The sequence below is a fragment of the Lepus europaeus genome, chromosome 6 (genome assembly GCF_033115175.1).
Source record: "Lepus europaeus isolate LE1 chromosome 6, mLepTim1.pri, whole genome shotgun sequence".
Taxonomy (NCBI): Eukaryota; Metazoa; Chordata; class Mammalia; order Lagomorpha; family Leporidae; genus Lepus; species Lepus europaeus.
Window position 1 is genome coordinate 75,302,326 of NC_084832.1, and position 20,860 is coordinate 75,323,185.

Consider the following 20,860-nt stretch of genomic DNA (forward strand, 5'->3'; position numbering starts at 1 on the left):
AGGCACATTAACAGGGACCTGGATGGGAAGTGAAGCAGCCAGGACTTGAACTGGTATCCATATGGGATGCTGGCATTGCAGGTGATGGCTTAACCCCTAATGCCACAACACTGGCTTCACAAAATAAATCTTAAAAAAAAAACAACACCAAAAACAAACAAACAACAACAACTTAAGGGGGTCCCAGCAGCTTGGGCCACAAGAGGAGCAGCAGTGACCAGGCAGCCTAGCTTTGTGAAGGCTCTTGGTGCACCACGGTCTCAGGTACCCGGCACTTGCCCTTGCCCCGACCAGCCGCCAAGATGCCCAAGAGGGTCAGCTCTGCCAAAGGGATGGCGAAGGAGGAGAAGCCGGCCCCTGCTAAAGTGGAAGCAAAGCCAAGAAGCCCGCCAGGAAGCACAAGTCATTAGACAAAAAAGTGCAAGCAAAGGGGAAGAGAGGCGCAAAGGGAAAACAGGCTGAGGTGGCTAACCAAGAAGCCGAAGAAGACTTGCCTGCAGAAAACGGAGATACTAAACATAAGCAGAGTCCAGCCTCTGATGAAGCAGAGGAGAAAGGAGCCACGTCTGATATCATACACCATGTGTTAGCTGTGGTCCCTGTCTCCCTTCTTGTACAGTCCAGAGGAATATTTTTATCAACCATTTTGTAGGTGCAAGCTTTTTTTTTAGTAGCTCTAGAAACAATTTTAAGAAGGAGGGAAGCCCACCTAATCCTATTTTTTAAGTGTAAATGATTTTTTTAAGAAGTGAAATCATTTGTGCTTGTTTATTTTTTGGTAAAACCAGAGAATAGTGGCTTATTGAATTATGGGAGGCTTTGACTGTCTTGGGTATCAGCTTAACATTCTATAGGTAGAGGTGGTTTTTATATCCTACAATACAACTAAACGGCAATTTGGAGTCTCCACTGTGCATTAATCTGTCTTGAGTATTTTCAATTACTTTTCCCATGTGGTTTAGTAGAATTGTTTCCTACAGAAAACCTCTCCTTGTTCTGTCAGAACCATATGCACTCTGTAACACCTTTGATTGTGGTTGTCCAGTTTTCCTAAAGATTTTGTTAATGTGCAGTAAAAGATCAGAAATTTGAGTGTGTCATGTATATGATATTAAATTGTGAATGGGTGGGATTTATGTAACAGCATCATTTGAAGGTACTGGTACTTGATAGCCTCTTAAGGAAGAGCTGCCTCCAAATTAGAAGCTGGAAGATCACTGGAATAACTTTTAAAAAAAAGAATGACAATTCACGGCTTTTTAGGTTTTTGGTACATATGTTAAGAATTGTGGAAATTAAAATGGCTGTGTGCTGATTCTCAACACCAGTAAAATCTCAATTAGGGACCAAAAAAGGAAAAAAATTCAGGAAATGGAAATGCTAGTTGCACAGTTTGATTGGTTTATGTTGTATTTACAGATTAAAGTATTCCACTGTATACTATAAAAATGTACAAATATAGCAGTTAATAAAAACTTAAAACAGTAACAACAAAAAATAAAAATAAGAAACCACTTATCAGCTAAATGTTTCACAGCAAAATTTGAAACTGGTATACTCATGGTTAAATAAAAAGTCATACACAGTTTTCCTAGAATAATTTGTAAATTAAATATGATTTCATGATCCATGTATTCATGACAACAGTATGAGTTAGTGGTAAGTACTATAAGCAAATAAAATATTAGAAATTCATATAGGTTTATCTAGAATATGAAATTAGTAATATAGAAAATTATGAAGAAATACAAGAAAAACTTCAGCAACAAAAAAGGAAGATCAGAAAAAACAAAATTTATGTCCTTTAAGCATAAAAACATAGATTTTTATTATTAAAATTGATGTCACAGGGTTATAAGTACAAGTGCAAGGTACAAAAACATGAAAACTAATAACTACAATGACAAAAATGGAAAAGAATTAGAAGAGTGACAAATGGTTTAGGGGAAAAGACTGATAGTTTTTTCCCTTGTTGTTATTTTCAAACACCAAAAAAAAAAAGGGGGGGGGGCTGGTGCTGTGGCACAATGGGTTAAAGCTCTGGCCTGCAGTGCCAGCATCCCATATGGGCACTGGTTCGAGTCCTGGTTGTTCCACTTCTGACCCAGCTCCCTGCTAATGTGACTGGGAAAGCAGTGGAGGATGGCCCAAGTCCTTGTGCCCCTGCACCCACATGGGAGACCTGGAGGAGGCTCCTGGCACCTGGATCAGCTCAGCTCCGGCAGTTGTGGCCATTTGGGGAGTGACTCAGGAGATTGAAGACCTCTCTCTCTCTGCCTCTGCCTCTTTGTCTTTAACTATGACTTTCAAATAAAAAAGAAGTCAAATACCAAAAAAGGATACTTTAGTACTGAAGCTTAAGAGGAAGCTTATTTAGGGCTTTTGCTGTGGGCACATGATTTTTTTTTTAAGATTTATATTGTTTATTTAAAAGTCAGAGTTACAGAGAGAGAGAGAGAAAGAGAGAGAGAGAGAGAGGCCTTCCATTCACTGGTTCACTCCCCAACTGGCCACAATGGCCAGAGCTGCGCTGATCCAAAGCCAGGAGCCTCCTCCAGGTCCCCCAAGTGGGTGCAGGGGCCCAAGGACTTGGGCCATCTTCTACAGCTTTCCCAGGCCATAGCAGAGAGCTGGATCGGAAGTGGAGCAGCTAGGACTTGAACTGGCAGCCATATCGGATGCAGGCACTGCAGGCAGCGACTTTACCTGCTACACCACAGTGCCAGCCCCAGCATATTATTTTTTATTACCTGAGACAATTAAAAAATTATATCTAAAAGCTCAGTGTGTTCAATAAAGATGATAATGTGGAGTCAGTTTGATGTTTATTTGTGTAAAAAGATGTTTTAAAAATCAGAAAAAATTCAGTTTCTGAATTAGAAAAATATTTTAATTTTTATTAAATACAATTTACTCAGTTACAAATGTTAAATTAGAAGCCTCTAAAATTTTGTTCACACATCTAAAAAACACCTTGTAATATATAGCTCATTTTACCTTCATGCTCTTCAAACTCTGCTTGAATTTTAGTGAATAAGGCTTCCAGTTTCTTTTGTTGGACCTCTGCATATTTAGCTGCTTCCTTCTCTTCCTCTCTTTCATTGCGAAATATGTAGAACCCAGAAGATGTTTTCTCCATCCACTGTAATAATGTGTTACACAAAAAAACTTTCAAATTTGCTGTATTCAAAAACAAAACAAAAAAAACCCCAATAAACCCAAACTAATTACCTCAAAATAAAGATACACACAGAGAGTTTAAAAAATAATCATACCTGTATAGGGTATGTTCGTTGAATAATGACATCAGCACAACCAACACTTCCACCATCACTGAACAGTGATGACAAGGGCAGAGGAAAAGGCCTAGGATCAGGAAAGAATCCAAGCTTTGTATACCAGCAAGCAGGCCGGGTACTGTTAGCAGAAATCTGGACAAATTAATGAACACATTAATTTAGAAGTTAAGTATATATTCAACTATATTATAGATTTCGAGAGCACTTTCTTTTATTTTTTAGGACTGCTTTTAAAATATTCACTTTTGGCCGGCGCCGTGGCTCAACAGGCTAATCCTCCGCCTTGCGGCGCCGGCACACCGGGTTCTAGTCCCGGTCGGGGCACCGATTCTGTCCCGGTTGCCCCTCTTCCAGGCCAGCTCTCTGCTGTGGCCAGGGAGTGCAGTGGAGGATGGCCCAAGTGTTTGGGCTCTGCACCCCATGGGAGACCAGGAGAAGCACCTGGCTCCTGCCATCGGAACAGCGCGGTGCGCCGGCCGCAGCGCGCTACCGCGGCGGCCATTGGAGGGTGAACCAACGGCAAAGGAAGACCTTTCTCTCTCTGTCTCTCTCTCTCTCTCACTGTCCACTCTGCCTGTCAAAAATAAAAAAAAATAAAATAAAATAAAATAAAAAAATAAAATATTCACTTTTAAATGTCTCATGAAAATTAATGTGAATAAACAGAAACATTGTATGAAAATATTTTCAAAACATAACTTTTCAAGAAGCTTTGATGTTAAATATTTATTAGAATATAGGTAAGAGGACTTTAATTTAAACATGATGGATGGGAAGACTTATTTATGTAGGCTTCCTCAGAAAGGTCATAAGGACAAGGAAAACCAGAGGGAACAGCAGATAAGATGTCAACACAATTTTGGAAGCTAACAATTTTCCGGACAAGGAAATGAAAGCAGCCTGAAAATGATTACTGTTAATGAGAGGCAAGCATTCACAGTGTTTACAATGGCGCCTGGCATGGTATTAAGTGCTTAAATATATTAATATCTGATCTTCACAATATCCCTAAGACATATCCCAATTTTAGAGGTCATCAAACTAAAGTATTGTGTCTGGGAAATGACATTACTTGCCCAAGGTTGCTCAGCTACTACATGTATTCTAAGGAACCAATGTGAAACAAAATATCAAAAATGCTCAGAAATTAGAGGCAAATAGGTACGTCTGAAGGCAGGTGCATAGGTAAGGCCGAAACTAGGAAGTGTTTTGTGTAGACAAAGCTAAGATGCCAGATTTCCTCTCCTATTCCAAGCCACCAGGTGGCTGCCTTTCTCTCCCACTAAAAAAGAACCCAAAGTTTCCTTTCTGAGGAGATGGGACCACATATACCCCTGACTGGTAACACTGAGCAGAGGAAGTGAGGATGGAAGTGTGATGTTACGTTGAAAACAAAACTGAAATGAAAATCCTTAGGCTGAAAATGAATTTCCCAAGAATTTTTCTCAACCTGCTCCACCCTCAGAACAGTTACTGATATTCGAGTGACTAATTAAAAAAGCAAATCTTCATCATACATCCTGTAAGCTGGCAAGCCCCACTAATGCAGCTTCTAGTCAGGTTAGTGGTAACCCTCTCTTGAAAAGGAAAAATCAGCAACGTTCCCCAGCTGGGGAAAGGCTCCAACCCGAGACCCAAAACAAACAGAAAAAGAGTTTCTTACAGGAACAAACTTTAGGAAGCAGAAAAAACCAAAACAAAACAAACCATTAGTCAGTAATTTCAGAAAGTAAGAAAATATGTATCTATGAAACAAGGCCTGGATGTAATGGAAGATGAAAATTGGGGAATAATGAAGATCTCCAGAAACTGAAGCTTATGCCAGACTGTGCGTCTTTGGGCACCTTGGCTACCAACCCCGGGTGAGCTCTGTGCACTCGGTGGCCTGGTGCAGCACTCGGACTGTAGCTGGGTCAGTGCATTACCATCAGCTTGGTACTAGAATCTCCAACGGTAAAGTAAAAACTCTGGAGCACGGATGAAGGCTACATTTACCTTCAGTCTAAGAAAAGCCCTCCTGCGGGATGGAGGGAGGAAGGGGATATCATCATGTTCTTAGAACTATATGTTCAAAACACACTGAATCTGTTAAAGAGTAACTACAAATTAAATTAAAAAAAAAAAAAACAAAAACAAAAAAACAAAAAAATGCTCTCCTAAGATTCGTTGCAAGACCAGTGCGCTTGCCACTGTGCTGTTTTTGATTGGCACCTTGTTCATGATCACAGGCTGTCTTTGGCTGTCAGCTACTTCAGCCAAGTGGGGGAGGACTTGGCCTTCCTGCCCCGACCACTGGCACTCTGGTGTTCCTGCCAGGATCTTACCACTTGCACATCGTCTGCTATGCACCCAAAGGCTACTGTGGTTCCTCCCAGGATGAGATTTCAGACTTCGTGGACAAGCATTCGTCTCAGTCCTGAGGAGTCATAGCGGGGCTGTTCCCAGTTCTGACACTGAGCAGAAACCATGGCTAAGGGCTAAGGAATTTTGCAGTTTGAAGATGTGTTATGGCCAGATTTTTAAAGTCCATTCCAATAATGTTAACTTGAGCTTATAATTAGCTGGTTAGGACATATTCTTTTTCATCTCCTGGCCCTTGCAAAAGCTCCTGACAAGTTTTTCCACATGAATATGTATCACGGAACTTAGCAATGTTAACTGTGAAAGAGAGAGGTTATTCTAGACTGGAAAGTGTTGCTGTCACCATCCTCTTTAGAGTAGAACATTTATTTTAAATAGGCTTTACTGTTAATTTGTTCCTGTAGCAAATGGAAGAATGCACCCTGTCTAATGTCTTATTATTAATAGTTTATTTTAAAAGTATCTATGTATCTTATGCCCCATACTTACTTCGCAATCTAGTGGAGGACTTTGGTAAACTCAAATACCAGTGTGGGGCCATCTGCCATAGCTTTTTTTTTCTTTTAAGATTTATTTATTTATTTATTTATTTGAAAGGCAGAGTAACAGACAGGCAGAGGCAGATTACAGAGGTCTTCTGTCCGCTGGTTCACTCCCCAGATGGCTGTAATGGTTGGAGCTGAGGTGATCCAAAGCCAGAAGCCAGGAGCTTCTTCTGGGTCTCCCATGCGGATGCAGGAGCCCAAGCATTTGGGCTATCTTTTGTTGCTTTCCCAGGCCATAACAGAGAGCTGGATTGGAAGTGGAGCAGCGGCAGCACTCATATGGGATGTTGGCACTGCAGGCGGCAGCTTCACCCGTTACGCCATACAGAGTAATAGTTTTTATTTGCTTTTTTAATGACAATAACCAGTAGTTTTTACACTACAGAGCAAGTTTTCAGAATGTAAACACTTTCTCTGTTTACCAATCTCTGGCTACTTCTGACCCGGTTCCCATTAAGTCAGCCAGCATGTAAGTTAGGTCACCCTGTCCTTCTTAGATACGGATGTTCTGTATATCAAGTGAGTGTTAGCTACTTTCTAATGAAGTATGTAGATAAGTATTATGGATAAGTGATTATTATGTAGAGTTGATAACTCTCTTGCTAAAGATTGCAAGGCTTAGCCTGAATCTTGAGGGCGCTAGACTGCCTTGGGTTGATCCTGTTTCCTAGCTTGCAAAATGTGACTGACTTAAAAAGAAATTAAAATTCTAAAATCCTCCCCCTACCAAGGAAAGAAAAAAAGGAAAAAAAAAAAAAAAGAACATTACATCAGTATGCAAAAATTCACTTTAAATATTAAAAGACCAAATTAAGAATTACACAGAAGGGCCAGTGCTGTGGTGTAGCGGCTAAAGCCATCGTCTGCAGGGCCCGCATCACTTGTGTGCACTGGTCTGCACCCTGGCTGCTCCCTGCTGATACACCTGGCAGAGCAGCAGAGGACGGCCCGGGTGCTTGGGCTCTGTACCCACGTGGGAGACCTGGAAGAAGCTCCTGGCTCCTGCTTTCTGGCTTTGGATTGGTCCAGCTCTGGCCGAAGCAGCCATTTGGGGAATAAACCCGTAGATGGAATATCTCACTCTCTCTCTTTAATTCTGCCTTCCAAACAAATAAATAAATCTTAAAAAAAAAGAAAGAAAAAGAATTAATAAGAGTAGGGGAAAAAAGACAATGAAATAGAAAGTAGGAGAAAAGATGAGAAAATTAGAGGATCAAACTAAAAGGTTTACTGTCCAAATATCAAGAGTTGTAGAAAAAAAGAGAAAATATGGAAGGGAGGTATATTAGTCAGCTTTATGTCACTATATTGAAATACCTAAGGCAAGAAAATGGGCTTATTTAGGCTTATAGTTCTGAAGATACAAGGTCTAAATAATAAACAGAGGCTCTGGCGAGGACTCGCCTTGGCTACATTACATCATGATGACAGCTTGTGTTTCTGTGTAGAAATGTGTGGTCACTTTTTATCTCCTTATAATGCCACTAGGATTCCACCATGGGTGCTCCACCTTGATGATATAACTATCTGCCAAGACCCTACCTCTAAACAATGTAGTCAGGTTAAGTCTGTACCCTTTTAATGTCATTAAGACTTAAACCATAGCAAGAGGAAATTATCAAAGAACCACTTCAAGAAAATTTTTCAGAACTCAAATGGAGGGACATGTGCTTCTAGACTGAGTGCCATGAGTATCTGGGACAATAACTGAAACATAAACAAACAAAAGTACCCAAATACTTTATTACATAATTTAAGAACATTGTAATCACAACAATCTTAAAACTTTTCCTAAGAGACCACATAATGAAGGACAGACTAAAAACAGCACTGACCTTGCTACAAGCTATATCAGAATTAACAAGACAGTATCTTCAAGGAATCATTTTCAAGGAATCATTTCAACATACAATTCTGCATTCAGTGAAATTTATAATAAGATTTCAAGAAGCTGTAAGCTCCCTTTCTCAAGAAGCTTCAGAGTTGTGCGCCCTTAGAGTCAGGGAATCCCAGAAATAGGAGGTCTAACACAGAAAACAGGTGAGAGGAATTATCAGAATGATAACTGTGTAGCAGTCACCAAAGTTCCCCACTTCAGAATGGAACAGGGTTATGAAGAGGTTCAGGAGTCTCCCAGAAAAAATGAAATCAATGGAGGAGCCCTAAGTTGTAAAGAAAGAAAACGTGATCATAGTACATATGCTATCTGCAGAAGTTAAGAAATATTTTTCATAGTGATAATATAAACACTAAATACAGATTTCACTAAAAATTGTTATATTAGCACAGAGAAGATGAGTGAGAAGTGTGTAGCAGCATTGGTATAAGAGACCTAAATCCTCAACTTCCACAGCAGAAAGTTAACAGTTAATGTTTAAATCAAAGAGAAAAAGGAGACATAGCTGTATAAGCACAGAAATAGCAAAAGGGATTGGAAATGGCTGTTTCATCAAAGAATGAGTAGGGGCTGGGAAGGACTGTGCCAGTTACTTTTTTTTGGTCATAAGTCTTGTCTTGTAGAGCTTCCAAACTATGCACATGTACAGATTTGGTAAAAACACAAAACAAGAACATGAAAACCACTGCAACTTTGATATTCAAAGCAAAATAAAACAAAAGTTTGTTTCCACGGCTGGCATCCCTGTTGTAGTGGGTTAAGCCACCATCTGCAGTGCTGGCATCCCCTATGGGCGCCAGTTTGAATATTGGCTGCTCCACTTCCAATCCAGCTCCCTGGTAATGTACCTGTGAAAGCAGTGGAAGATGACCCAAGTGCTTGGGTCCCTGCCATTCATGTGGTAGACCTGAATGAAGCTCCTGGCCTCAGCCTGGCCCAGCTCTGACTGTTGTTGCCATTTAGGGAGTGGGCCAGCAGATGGAAGACTTTCTCTCTCTCTCTCTCTCTCTTTTCCTCTCTCTCTGAAAATGCCTTTCAAATACATAAAATAAATCCTTAAAAAAAAAATGCTTATTTTCACTTGATGGAGTGCAGAATTTCTGTAAAAAACATCTCACTGTGGAGTCAATGCCATACAAAATATCTGTAAACCTTATGAATGTTTACATGAAATGTCCTCCTGAATTAGGTTGATCCAGGATACAACAGATGTAAACTCCCTACAAAGTTACCCCTTCAGTTAATCTGAATGTAATGTTATCAGTAAGCTCTGATAGCAATACTGTTGACTATTCAACATGACAAAATCCTATTATATAGTTTAAAATCTACATAGAGATGCAAGGTATATTTTATTTATACATATTTGAGAAGTATTGAAATTTAATGTTCTAAATCACATTCAAGCAAAAATCTGATCAAATGATCAGGTGCTGTGTAGAGCCAGAGGAAGCAAAATTACAAGAACAAGATGGCAGCCAGGGCCATAGGTATGAAATCTGTGTAACTAGTGTAAATTTGCACTTGTTCCATAATTGAAACTGTATTATTTTAGTTCAGAAAAACATCTCTGGTTCTCCATATAATAGCACAAACTGTCTGAAGAATCTGCCTGCTAGACTAAAATTATCAGTACATTTAAATAAAGCATCCTCAATTATCTAAGTAAATTCAAAATTTTTAATGTAAAACCTCTAAAATTTAACTGAATCAGTGACTAATTTTTTTTTCTTACCAGGAATGTGCAGAAATTTAACTTACCTTTAACATAAGAGAGTCTGGGGCTTCAAGAGGTGAACAGGCTTCAGGAGGGCCCACCAGTTCTGCTCCATGAACAATGATCTTCTGACCCACAGTTAGTCTACCATTCTTTAAAAGAGCAAAGAGGGGAGGATCTAACTGGGCCTTTATTGGATACCATCCATCTGTGAGTTCGACAATGGCCACTTTTTTGGTTTCCACACAACTAGTTTTACTGCTGGAATTTTCAGATGTATCTGTGTTTGATGAAATTATGTCAGAAACACAGAGAACAAGTGTTTTTGCAGCTGTATCATCTCTTTCCATTATCTTTTTAATAGCTGATCTTCTGCATCTATCAATTTCTATATCATATCTAAAAGTGAAAAGAAAACACATATTTTAGAAATTGACTTTAGAATTTCACTGAATAATTGTGAATAAAAACTAATTTATCAATGAACTATTGAGAAGAGTGTAAAATCTTATGATGAGCAGTATATTAACTTTTATATTGTTGAATGTATATAAAGCAAGAAAAAGTAAAAAATGCTTTCTCAGCAATCCCTGATGAGTAGATCGCATTAGTAATTCATACTCTTTTCATATTCTGAGAAGTTAAGAAGGGAGTGAGGGGAAGAGGGAAGCAAGAGATGCATGAATGAGCAATCTCTCTTACACAGGGGCTGGAAGATGACAAGAGAACTGTGCGATACAACATGAAGAGCAGTGGAGGATAGAAACTGTCACCATCAACTGGTTCATGCAGCAACTTTCACGTGGAACTTGGACTGCACAGAAGTTTGACTCACACTGCAGTAAATGATAATTTAATGTAACACTTTAAACTTGCCTGTATTTTAGTTGAAGAAGCACTGTCTCTGGGGTCAGACATCTATTAGCAAATTCCTTAGGAAAAGCAAATTCCATAGCTGCCAGCTTCCATATGATCCACCTATAGTGATTATAGACCCAGACTCCAGAAATAAGCTTTGGATCCACACCAGGGGTATCACACAGAGCTCTGAAGAAATAAAGGTGAAATAATATAATAAAAACTTCAGGGGGTGATACACTGTGGAAGATCATCCAATAGGTATCTACGAGTTTAGAAATGATCTGTGATATAATTTTAGAAAATTATTAAGCATGTATCTCAGCAGCATACTAATGAAAACTCTACTTAATGAAACAGTGAATACAATGACTTCAACTCACATACAGTTGTTTCTAGAAAATGAGATCCTTAACTTAAAATAATTATATTTTAGATTATTTCACTATCAAAGAGAATGTTTTTGGAAGTCACAACCAAGAACGCCATCCCTAGTCCTGGTGGTCTCTCTGATACTGTCCCATTTTCTCAACTCTTCTCTAACTCATCTTCCTGTCTCACTGTCACTGGACAGGGGCTGGCGCCATGGCTCACTTGGTTAATCCTCTGCCTGCGGTGCCCACATCCCATATGGGGGCCGGGTTCTAGTCCCAGTTGCTCCTCTTCCAGTCCAGCTCTCTGCTGTGGCCCGGGAGGGCAGTGGAGGATGGCCCAAGGGCTTGGGCTGCTGCACCAGCATGGGAGACCAGGAGGAAGCACCTGGCTCCTGGTTTCGGATTGGCGCAGCGCCGGCTGTAGCGGCCATTTGAGGAGTGAACCAACGGAAGGAAGACCTTTCTCTCTCTAACTAACTCTACCTGTCAAAAAAAAAAAAAAAAGGCCGGCGCCGTGGCTTAACAGGCTAATCCTCCACCTTGCGGCGCCGGCACACCAGGTTCTAGTCCTGGTTGGGGCGCCGGATTCTATCCCGGTTGTCCCTCTTCCAGGCCAGCTCTCTGCTATGGCCCGGGAAGGCAGTGGAGGATGGCCCAGGTACTTGGGCCCTGCATGGGAGACCCAGAGAGGTGCCTGGCTCCTAGCTTCGGATCAGCGAGATGCGCTGGCTGCGGCGGCCATTGGAGGGTGAACCAACGGCAAAAAGGAAGACCTTTCTCTCTGTCTCTCTCTCTCACTATCCACTCTGCCTGTCAAAAAAAAAAAACAAACAAACAAAAAAAAAAAAACAAAAAAAAACCAAAACCTAAGACAATAAAAGTAAACAAAAGAGAACTTCCACTCACATCGATCATTAGCACCTGTATCCTTATACTTGTGAATTAGCTTTCCCCTTATTGCCTAGTTAAGGAGATGATTTCTCTCTTCTGCTTCATCATTTTCCCCCACTGTTGGACAATTCCCATCAGCAAAAAGTTTTTTCCCCTCTACCTTAAAACAAACGAGCCATAACAAACACCCTCAGAACCCGCTTCTTCCTTCAGGTATTGCTCCTTTTTCTGTGTCTCTCTTTGGCAATTCATGAAAGATCTGACTGTATTTTCTGTCTTCAACTCTTCTTCCTCAATTGTTCCTTCAGTATATTCTAACCAGACTCTTACCTCACTAATTTACTGACCTATTTTTTAAAAAATTATTTATTTACTTATTTGAGAGACAGAGACAGACACTGAGAACAAGCTCCCATCCACTGATTCACTTCCCAATGGCCTGGAATGGCTGGGCTGTTATCAGGCCAAAGTTGGGGGTCTAGCACTCAATACATGCCTGCTAGGTTGGTGACAAGGACTCAGGTACTTGAGACATTACTTGCTGCCTCCCAATGTGTGCAGTAGTAGGAAACCGGAATTGGGAGTGGAGGCACGACTCAACACAGGCATTCTGATAATGTATATGGGCATCTCAAATGGTATCTTAACTACTATGTCAAATGCCCAACCTTGAGCCATTTAAAAAAAAGGTATTTGAGAGGCAAGGAGAGAGGGAGAGACAAAGAGAAGGAGAGAGACCTGGTTGTGGGTAGGGAGGACTGGCACCCATTGATTTAGTCCCAAAATGGTCATTATGGTTCCCAGCCAGGACCAAAGTCAAAGCTGGGAGTTAGGAATGCAATCCAGGTCTTCCACAGGAACCCAACTACCTGAGCCATCATTGCTGTCTCTCAGAGTTGCATTAGCAGGAGCCAGAGCTAGGTATAAAACACAGATACTATAATCATAAAGGTAGAATTTAGGCAAAAAAGAGGACTGGAAGCACTAAAACATGGATAAAAAAATAAAACTCTCTTGAAAGTTTTCCAAAGAATGTTCCAGAGAGCTTATCTTGTAACACTACACTCAGAGGGAGTCCAGACAACAGGTGTGGGAAGTAGATTTCTTAACCCTGAGGCTAAATGCCTGCCCCTACTGACCTATTTTTATTAAAGGTAGTAATGACCTCTATTGTGCAAAATCCAGTAATCAATGCTCAGTCTTCATATTACTTCACCTACCAGTGTCACTGCCCTGGTGGCCATTCTTTTTCCTGTAACACTATTTTCACTTGGAATGAAACATACCACACTCTTCTGCATTTATTCCTCACTTTCTAATAGCTCTTTCTCAGTATCTTTTTCATGGCTTTAAATTCTATTTATATATTGATGACTCTCAAATTTATTTCTTTGGCCTATAATTAACAAATGACTTCCAGACTTGCATGTTCAATTGCCTACCTAATCACCTCCATGTGGATATCTAACTCTCCTATCTCAAGCTTCTAATGTACAAAATTGAACATTGAATTTTTCTTTCATTTTTGGTCTTCACAATTCTAATAGAGTTAGTGCCAAGGCCAAAATCTTTGAAGCCATCCTTATTCTCATCTTCTCTCACACGCCACACCTAATCCTCGTGCAAATCCTGAGTGCAACCTTCAAAATATACCCAGAATCTAACTGCTTTTCACCAACTCCACTGCCATCGTTCTGGTCCAAGAAGCCATCTCTCACTTGGATTACAGCAATAGTTTCCTAAGGAGGCTCTGCTTCTATCCTTGCCTTTCTATACATAGCAATCTCAACAACTAGCCAGAATTAGCTTTCCAGCAGTAAGTCAGATCATGCCAGTTTTTGTTTTAAACCTTCTAGTGGTTTACTCAGAGTAAAAGCCTAGGTTCTCAGGAAGGTCTATGATCCTACCTTTCTATCTCACCTATTATCCTTTTCTCCTGCTTACTCTATCTAGCTATACTAACTCCTCTCCTGGTCCTCAAATACTTCAAAAGCACTCTCCCTTTTTAGAGTTTGTGATGCTTTTCCTGGGTTGTCCCAAGATCACTTCTCCTGTAACTCCTTCAGAACATTCACCAGATCCATCAAAGAAGCTTTCTTGACTACTTACTCTATTTAAAACTGAACTCTTCTTTACCAACCTTTCCACCTCCAGCTATCTTCATAGTACATAATACCTTCTAACACACTGCACAATTTCCTTACTTAAAAAATAATTTGAAAGACTGGCAGAGAGATAGGGAGGGGAAAGAAAGGGGAGGGGAGGGGAGGGGAGGGGAGGGAAGAGAGAGCGCTCTTCTATTTGCTGGTTCACTCCCCAAATGCCCACAAAAACTAGGACTGAGCCAGGGACTAGAAACCGTATCCAGGTCTCCCACATGGGTGGCAGGAACCCAAGTACTTGGGCCATTAACTTCCTCCCAAGCAAATAAGCAGGAAATGGTTTATATTTTTATATTTATCAAAATAGACAACCAAAGAATAGGATATTAAGTGTAAGGAAAGAGTAAAAACAAAGAAATTGTGAGGAAGACAGTCATGATGGAATACATAAATGTTAACACAAAAATCACCTTTTGCATAAAGTACCTGTAAAACTCTTCTTTTCCAGCCTTTCCATCATTGGAGGGAACAAGCCATCCACCATCAGCCAACTGTATCCCCTTTCTAGCCCATAAATCTTCCTTACCAAAATAATCCTGAAGGTGAAACTGAAAAGACTCTGCATTTTTACTGTTGATTTTTATGCAGTGTTTAGAAACGCCATACATATATAGCTGCACAAAATAAATGATAGAAAAAGTAGATAATGAAAAAAATGTCAAACAAAATGAAGGTTTCTTAGAATAAAAATAATTACAACAAACCAAAGCAGAATCTGTCATACTTTTCACTTAAATATTAAAATATTTAGTACAAAAAACATACCACTTACTTAATAGAAGATAAAAAATTTAATGCACTATACAAGGGACTTAAACATTCAAGAATCTACCATACTGTCTTCATTTTCCTGTATACACGCCTTCTGCTAAATCTGTCACAGGAAGGCAATGCGGGGATACAAAATAACCCAGTGTTTCCTGAAATCTTCCAACTTCAATAATAGAGGAGGGAAAGAATGGAGACAAGTGTATTTCAATGAATATGACCTCAAGTGTTTCAATTTCCAGAGAGGCTTTGCTTGTTTTCAAGATGCTTCCTTTCACCCTGGTATGTCTAACTCAAGTAGTACCTTCCCTCTGCTCAGAACTTGTCTCAGCAGGCAATTTCTTAGCTTTGAAATAGTGGCTCTTCCACTTACTAGACTAGTTAAATGACTTGGGGGCAGTTACTGAACAGTCTATGCTTCAATTCTCTTTTGCAAAATGATGGACAAGATAAAATGATAGTGCCTTTCTTTTAGGGTGTTTGAGAGGACTAAACAAGATACAATCAGCACATTTAGAGTGCTAAGAAGAGTGCACACCACATAGGAAATGTGCAATAAACATTTCCTATTAAGATTATCAGTATCATTTCCACCTCTTTATTGCCTAAAATTCTAGGTGGTAGTGGCTTAACCACAATAAGAATCATCTTTTAAAAATGTAAACAGTCAGGGGCCGGCGCCGTGGCTCACTTGGTTAATCTTCCGCCTGCGGCGCCAGCATCCCAAATGGGCGCTGGGTTCTAGTCCTGGCTGCTTCTCTTCCAGTCCAGCTCTCTGCTGTGGCCCGGGAAGGCAGTGGAGGATGGCCCAGGTGCTAGGGAGAGGCACCTGGCTCCTGGCTTTGGATCGGCGCAGCACCGGCTGTAGCAGCCATTTGGGGAGTGAACCAACGGAGGGAAGACCTTTCTCTCTGTCTCTCTCTCTCACTGTCTATAACTCTACCTGTCAAATAAAAAAAAAAAAAATGTAAACAGTCTTACAAGGATCAGAGCCATCAGGTATTCACACTTTATATTTAATGCAATTACGTTCCTCTATGCCTGGGCTGACAGCAATTTTAGAAAGAAAACAAATATGACTTGAAGGGAGAAAAGAAACAGCATTTTGAAGCACACATCACTTTGGTAGGTCACACCTAGCAGAGGATAGGGAAGCTGCCATATAGGTGGGTTAAGGAGTATGATAATCTCATTAATCCATTCTTGCAGTAATTTCATTCTTTAAACAAAATAATTTGCAGATACTAGTTAGTAAAACAAAATTATTTGCTGTAAAGTCTGTTAGTTCTGTAGACAAAAGCATACCTGTTTATGAGAACATGCAGAGGGAATCTGGCTCCCTACTGCTGATTTCAGAGAGACTCTCGGCAGAGTGGATGTTTTTGCAAGATACAGGCTGCCTGGCTGTGGAAAGACACGTTGCCTTTGTTTCTTTTTAATTCGCATATCCTGTATATCTCTGGCATTTTGAAGACTTGTAATGAAATCTATTAAAGAATAAACAGAAAACATAAATTTTTAAAATTAAGTTATACAAGTTTCATATATTTCATATACACAGATTTAGGAACATAGTGCACCCCACCCCCCCCAGGATTCCACTCTTAATTTTTACAATGATCTATTTTCAGTATACTTAATGATTGTATAGTTAACCCTACTCTAAAAGAGTTCAACAAATAGTATGAGAAAAAACAAAGAAACAAACAAAAAAACCACTGTTCCTCAACAGAAGAGACAAGGGCTGTAAACAAGAATCAATTCTCAAAATGTCTATTTCACTCCAATACATTACATAAATATATTTCATGCACTCTATTAGTTACCTCATGAGCATAACCTCAAATAAAATTACTTACCAGTCTGTTCTAATTTTGTATGTAGAGAAAAAGGGAGCCCATACCGGTTAAAATTTTCAGTAATGAAAAAGTCTTGTAAAGTTGAATAAAGAACAGAAATATTGGGGAGGATATTTGGTGCACTGGTGAACAATAGAAATATATGACTTTTATCTTAGTCTCTGAAGAAAATTAGTAGTAGCATGATACAAAATATATTCTGGCAATAAACATTCTAGACTGTTTTGTCTAATAACTTTTCTTAACAAGAAAGTCTACAGGTAGTTATCTGTAAAATAAAACATTAGAATAATTTAAACATAATCTTTGGATTTAGAAACTCTAAAGAATTAAGAGGTTTTAAAATTATTAATCACCACAAAAGGAAAAAAGCCATTATTACTTAATGAGATATATCTAATTAAAAGGCAAAAACATGTCACATAAATTTCACACAATACCTAGAGGTTCTTCTTCATACTTCGTAAAAATTATAGCTGCTGCCTGTTTGGAGATTTTTTTGTTAAATTCATGAATTTCACTATCATTAATCTTATTTTCATTATCAGCTGAATCATGTTCACCTATGTTTTTTTGGTTTTGTTTATTTTCCTCCGAATTATTATCCATGCTAACACACTGTTCATCTCTGTGAAAATGTGATTTAGTTTTAAAAGGTGGGATGAAGACTTTGGTAGTTTTGTCTGCAGTAATTGAGTGTCTCATCTTTTCATTTGTTGTGGTAGGAACTTTAGAAAATGGTTGCTCTGAAACTGATGAACTGCTTGAAGATTTTTTCAAAGTCAGGTGCTCATAAAAATGAGATTTAGACAGAAATTCTTGTCCAGGCACAGTAATATGTGGATGCTGTATTTCTTGGCGTTCCTTAGTTGTGCTATAATGGGGAGAAAATATATAAGTAAATGTACACAAATAGGTGTTTGAGAATATGCCTTTTTTTTTTTTTTTAACAGACGCTCAATTGGAACTTGGGAATCATCATGGTTTCCATGCCAAAATATCGCCCTTTCCAAGGCTGTAACTGATTCTTACACAAGGATTTCCAGTCTTTGACTTCATAACCTACTTCCCATAATAGAACAGAGTTTGTTAAACATGAACTTCTCAGTGTGTATCCCCTTCAGTTCTATCACAGTCTTCCTTACTCAACTCCTCTGTCAAGGAATTATCTATAGGTTCTGTTCTCTATGGCTTACCCCCTCACCTGAACTCTGGACCCCATCTAATAACTGTCCCCCTAGAAGTCCAACTGTTTCAATTATTATTCCACCTCTCTCTCTCTTTTACTTGTTTACACCCTTTTTAAAGCATTACTTTCATTTAGCCTGAAAGCACTGCACACCCTTAAAATACCTTTCTCATCTTTATCTTTGCTTCAAGCTTATCGTCACTGTTATCTACTCTCCATGATCAACCTTCTTCAATAGGTAATCAATCTAACCTAGCTATTTTCACTTTTCCAATTTCTAGTAAGTGAACTCCCACTTTTCCCTCTACTATACAGAAACTGTTCTCGATAAAGTTGCTAATGACCTTCTGCCTGCCTATGTAAGAGTATATGGTATAGCTTCTTTTGTAAACTCATTCTGTTCAACCTTCCCAACAACTGTGATAGTTTTTTCCTTCATAAAGTTCTTATCATTATTGTTTATTTCTTGTTTCTTTAGCTAGTGGTTACTCTTCCTGATTCTTAAAAATATTCCTATCTTCAAAGATTTCCTCCCTATACACTTTTCCTGGATGATATGACATTCCCAATGCTTAAATTAAAATTCATTTAATAAAAATACTGTTTATTCTCTTGCTTGACTTCTCCCACTGGATATTGTTCTTATGTTTTATTAATTTATTTTTAAAAACTTATTTATTTGAAAGGCATCGTGTCAGAGAGAAAGGCAGAGAGGGAAAAGAAGGAGGAGGAGGAGGAGAGAGATTTTTCATCCAATAATTATTTCATTCCTCAAATGGCTGCAACAGTCAGGAATGGACCAGGCTGAAGCCAGGAGCCAGAACTCCATCTAAGTCTCCTTCAAGGGTTGTAGGGGCCCAATCACTTGGGCCATCCTGCTCTGCCTTCCCAAGGGTATCAGAAGCAAGCTGGACTGGAAATTAACTCAAATTGGAGCTCCAATATGGAATGCTTAACCAGCTGTGCTGGTTACAACAAGAGTAACAATGCAAGTTACTCTGCTAATATTTTAATCTGCATCCCTACCATGTATCAGGCATCCCTACCATGATGTTCCATACTCACTTTCAACTCAACATGTTGAAACTTGAATTCATTGTCTCAAGGATACATATTCTTCCTAACACTTGACACATTGATGAAAACTCCAGACTTCCTTTCACTGAACTTTGAATGGCTAGAACTTGATAGTACCTTAGAATTCATTTAGTTAGGCCGGCGCCATGGCTCAATAGGCTAATCCTCCGCCTTGCGGTGCTGGCACCCCGGGTTCTAGTCCTGGTCGGGGCACCAGATTCTGTCCTGGTTGCCCCTCTTCCAGTCCAGCTCTTTGCTATGGCCTGGGAGTGCACTGGAGGATGGCCCAAGTACTTGGGCCCTGCACCCCATGGGAGACCAGGAGGAAGCACCTGGCTCCTGGCTTCGGATCAGTGCTGTGTGCCAGCTGCAGCGCGCCGGCCGCGGTGGCCGCGGTGGCCATTAGAGGGTGAACCAATGGCAAAAAGGAAGACCTTTCTCTCTGTCTCTCTCTCTCTCACTATCCACTCTGCCTGTCACAAAAAAAAAAAAAAAAAAAAAAAAAAAAGAATTCATTTAGTTATTATTTATTCATTAAAAATTTAATTAGCTCATATGTTCCAGGTGCTGTTTTTTCTGGCAGATACAATGACAAACGAAACAAAATCATAGCATGTACGTTCCAGAGGAAGGAAACAAACATATCAATGGGCCCAGACACAAATTTGTCTAGAGCAGAGAATGGAAGGGGAACATTTAAAGGCGGGAATGGAAAGGTAGCAAAGTGGTCAGACCATGGAGAATTCATACTTCATGGTAAAGGCTTTAGGGCTAATACTCTGTGATGGGCAGACATGGAAAATTCTGAGAAAAGAAATAATACCTTTATTATGTTTAAAAGGGCCCCTACCCCTACCCCCACTACCAGCTTCTTTGTGAGAATTTACTAGGTAAAAGGGTGGGGGTAAAGTCAGACGCAGAAGACCAGTTCTGAAATAATCCTGGTAGTATGTGTGATTAAAACCAAAGTATCAGTGACAAGAAGTGATTATCGGAATTGGATATATTTTGAAGGCAGTGTTAAGACTTTCACTTTTATATACAGATTAAAGAACATCAGCTTTGGTGACATAAAGCTGAAATGTTTATTAGTCATCCAAGTAAAACTGTCAAGGTGGTTGGCTGGATGAATGAATATATGGAGCAGGAAAGACATATGGGTCAAAGATTTTAACTTTGTAGCTATTAGTAAATAGATGGTATATAAAGTCACAAGTCAGATCATCAGAGAGGAAGAGCAGGAAGAGATATGGGGACTCTAACATTTAAGGTTAGAGGATAAGCTAGCAAAGGAGACTGAGAAAGAACAGCCAGCATCACAGGAGGAGAAAGACCTTCTAAAAGACAGAATCAATAAAATGTTAAGAATGCAGGAGTAGGCCAGCGCCGCAGCTCAATAGGCTGATCCTCCGCCTTGCGGCACCGGTACACCCGGTTCTAGTCCTGGTCGGGGCACCGGATTCTGTCCCAGTTGCCCCTCTTCCAGGCCAGCTCTCTGCTGTGGCCCGGGAGTGCAGTGGAGGACAGCCCAAGTGCTTGGGCCCTGTACCCCATGGGAGACCAGGATAAGCACCTGGCTCCTGGCTTCGGATCAGAGCGGTGCACTGGCTGCAGCGCTCTGGCTGCGGCGGCCATTGGAGGGTGAATCAACGGCAAAGGAAGACCTTTCTCTCTGTCTCTCTCTCTCTCACTGTCCACTCTGCCTGTGGAAAAAAAAAAAAATGCAGGAGTAATCAACCATGTCAATGTTGCTCACTGAATATGAGGATGAAATGTTCACAAGATTTAGCAGTGTGGAAATGACTGGCAATCTTATTTTAAGATTTTATTTGAAAGGCAGAGTGACAGAGAGGGAGAGACAAA

At 39.9% G+C, this 20,860-nt stretch overlaps 1 protein-coding gene and 1 pseudogene across 3 annotated transcripts in view; one reads left to right on the forward strand and one right to left on the reverse strand.

The window, feature by feature from the left end:
- BRCA2 (BRCA2 DNA repair associated) overlaps nt 1–20,860 on the reverse strand; it is an 80,403-nt gene that overhangs the window by 16,830 nt on the left and 42,713 nt on the right. For 2 of the 3 annotated variants that reach the window (XM_062194400.1, XM_062194402.1), the window contains exons 14-20: nt 17,172–17,605; nt 16,178–16,359; nt 14,531–14,718; nt 10,696–10,866; nt 9,864–10,218; nt 3,276–3,431; nt 2,998–3,142 (exon numbers count right to left, since the gene is read on the reverse strand). In XM_062194400.1, coding sequence (XP_062050384.1) covers nt 2,998–3,142; nt 3,276–3,431; nt 9,864–10,218; nt 10,696–10,866; nt 14,531–14,718; nt 16,178–16,359; nt 17,172–17,605 — 1,631 coding nt within the window. The remainder of the gene's footprint in view (nt 1–2,997; nt 3,143–3,275; nt 3,432–9,863; nt 10,219–10,695; nt 10,867–14,530; nt 14,719–16,177; nt 16,360–17,171; nt 17,606–20,860) is intronic. The other variant, XM_062194401.1, reaches the window with a different exon arrangement.
- Nucleotides 303–652, forward strand: LOC133762554 (non-histone chromosomal protein HMG-14-like; annotated as a pseudogene).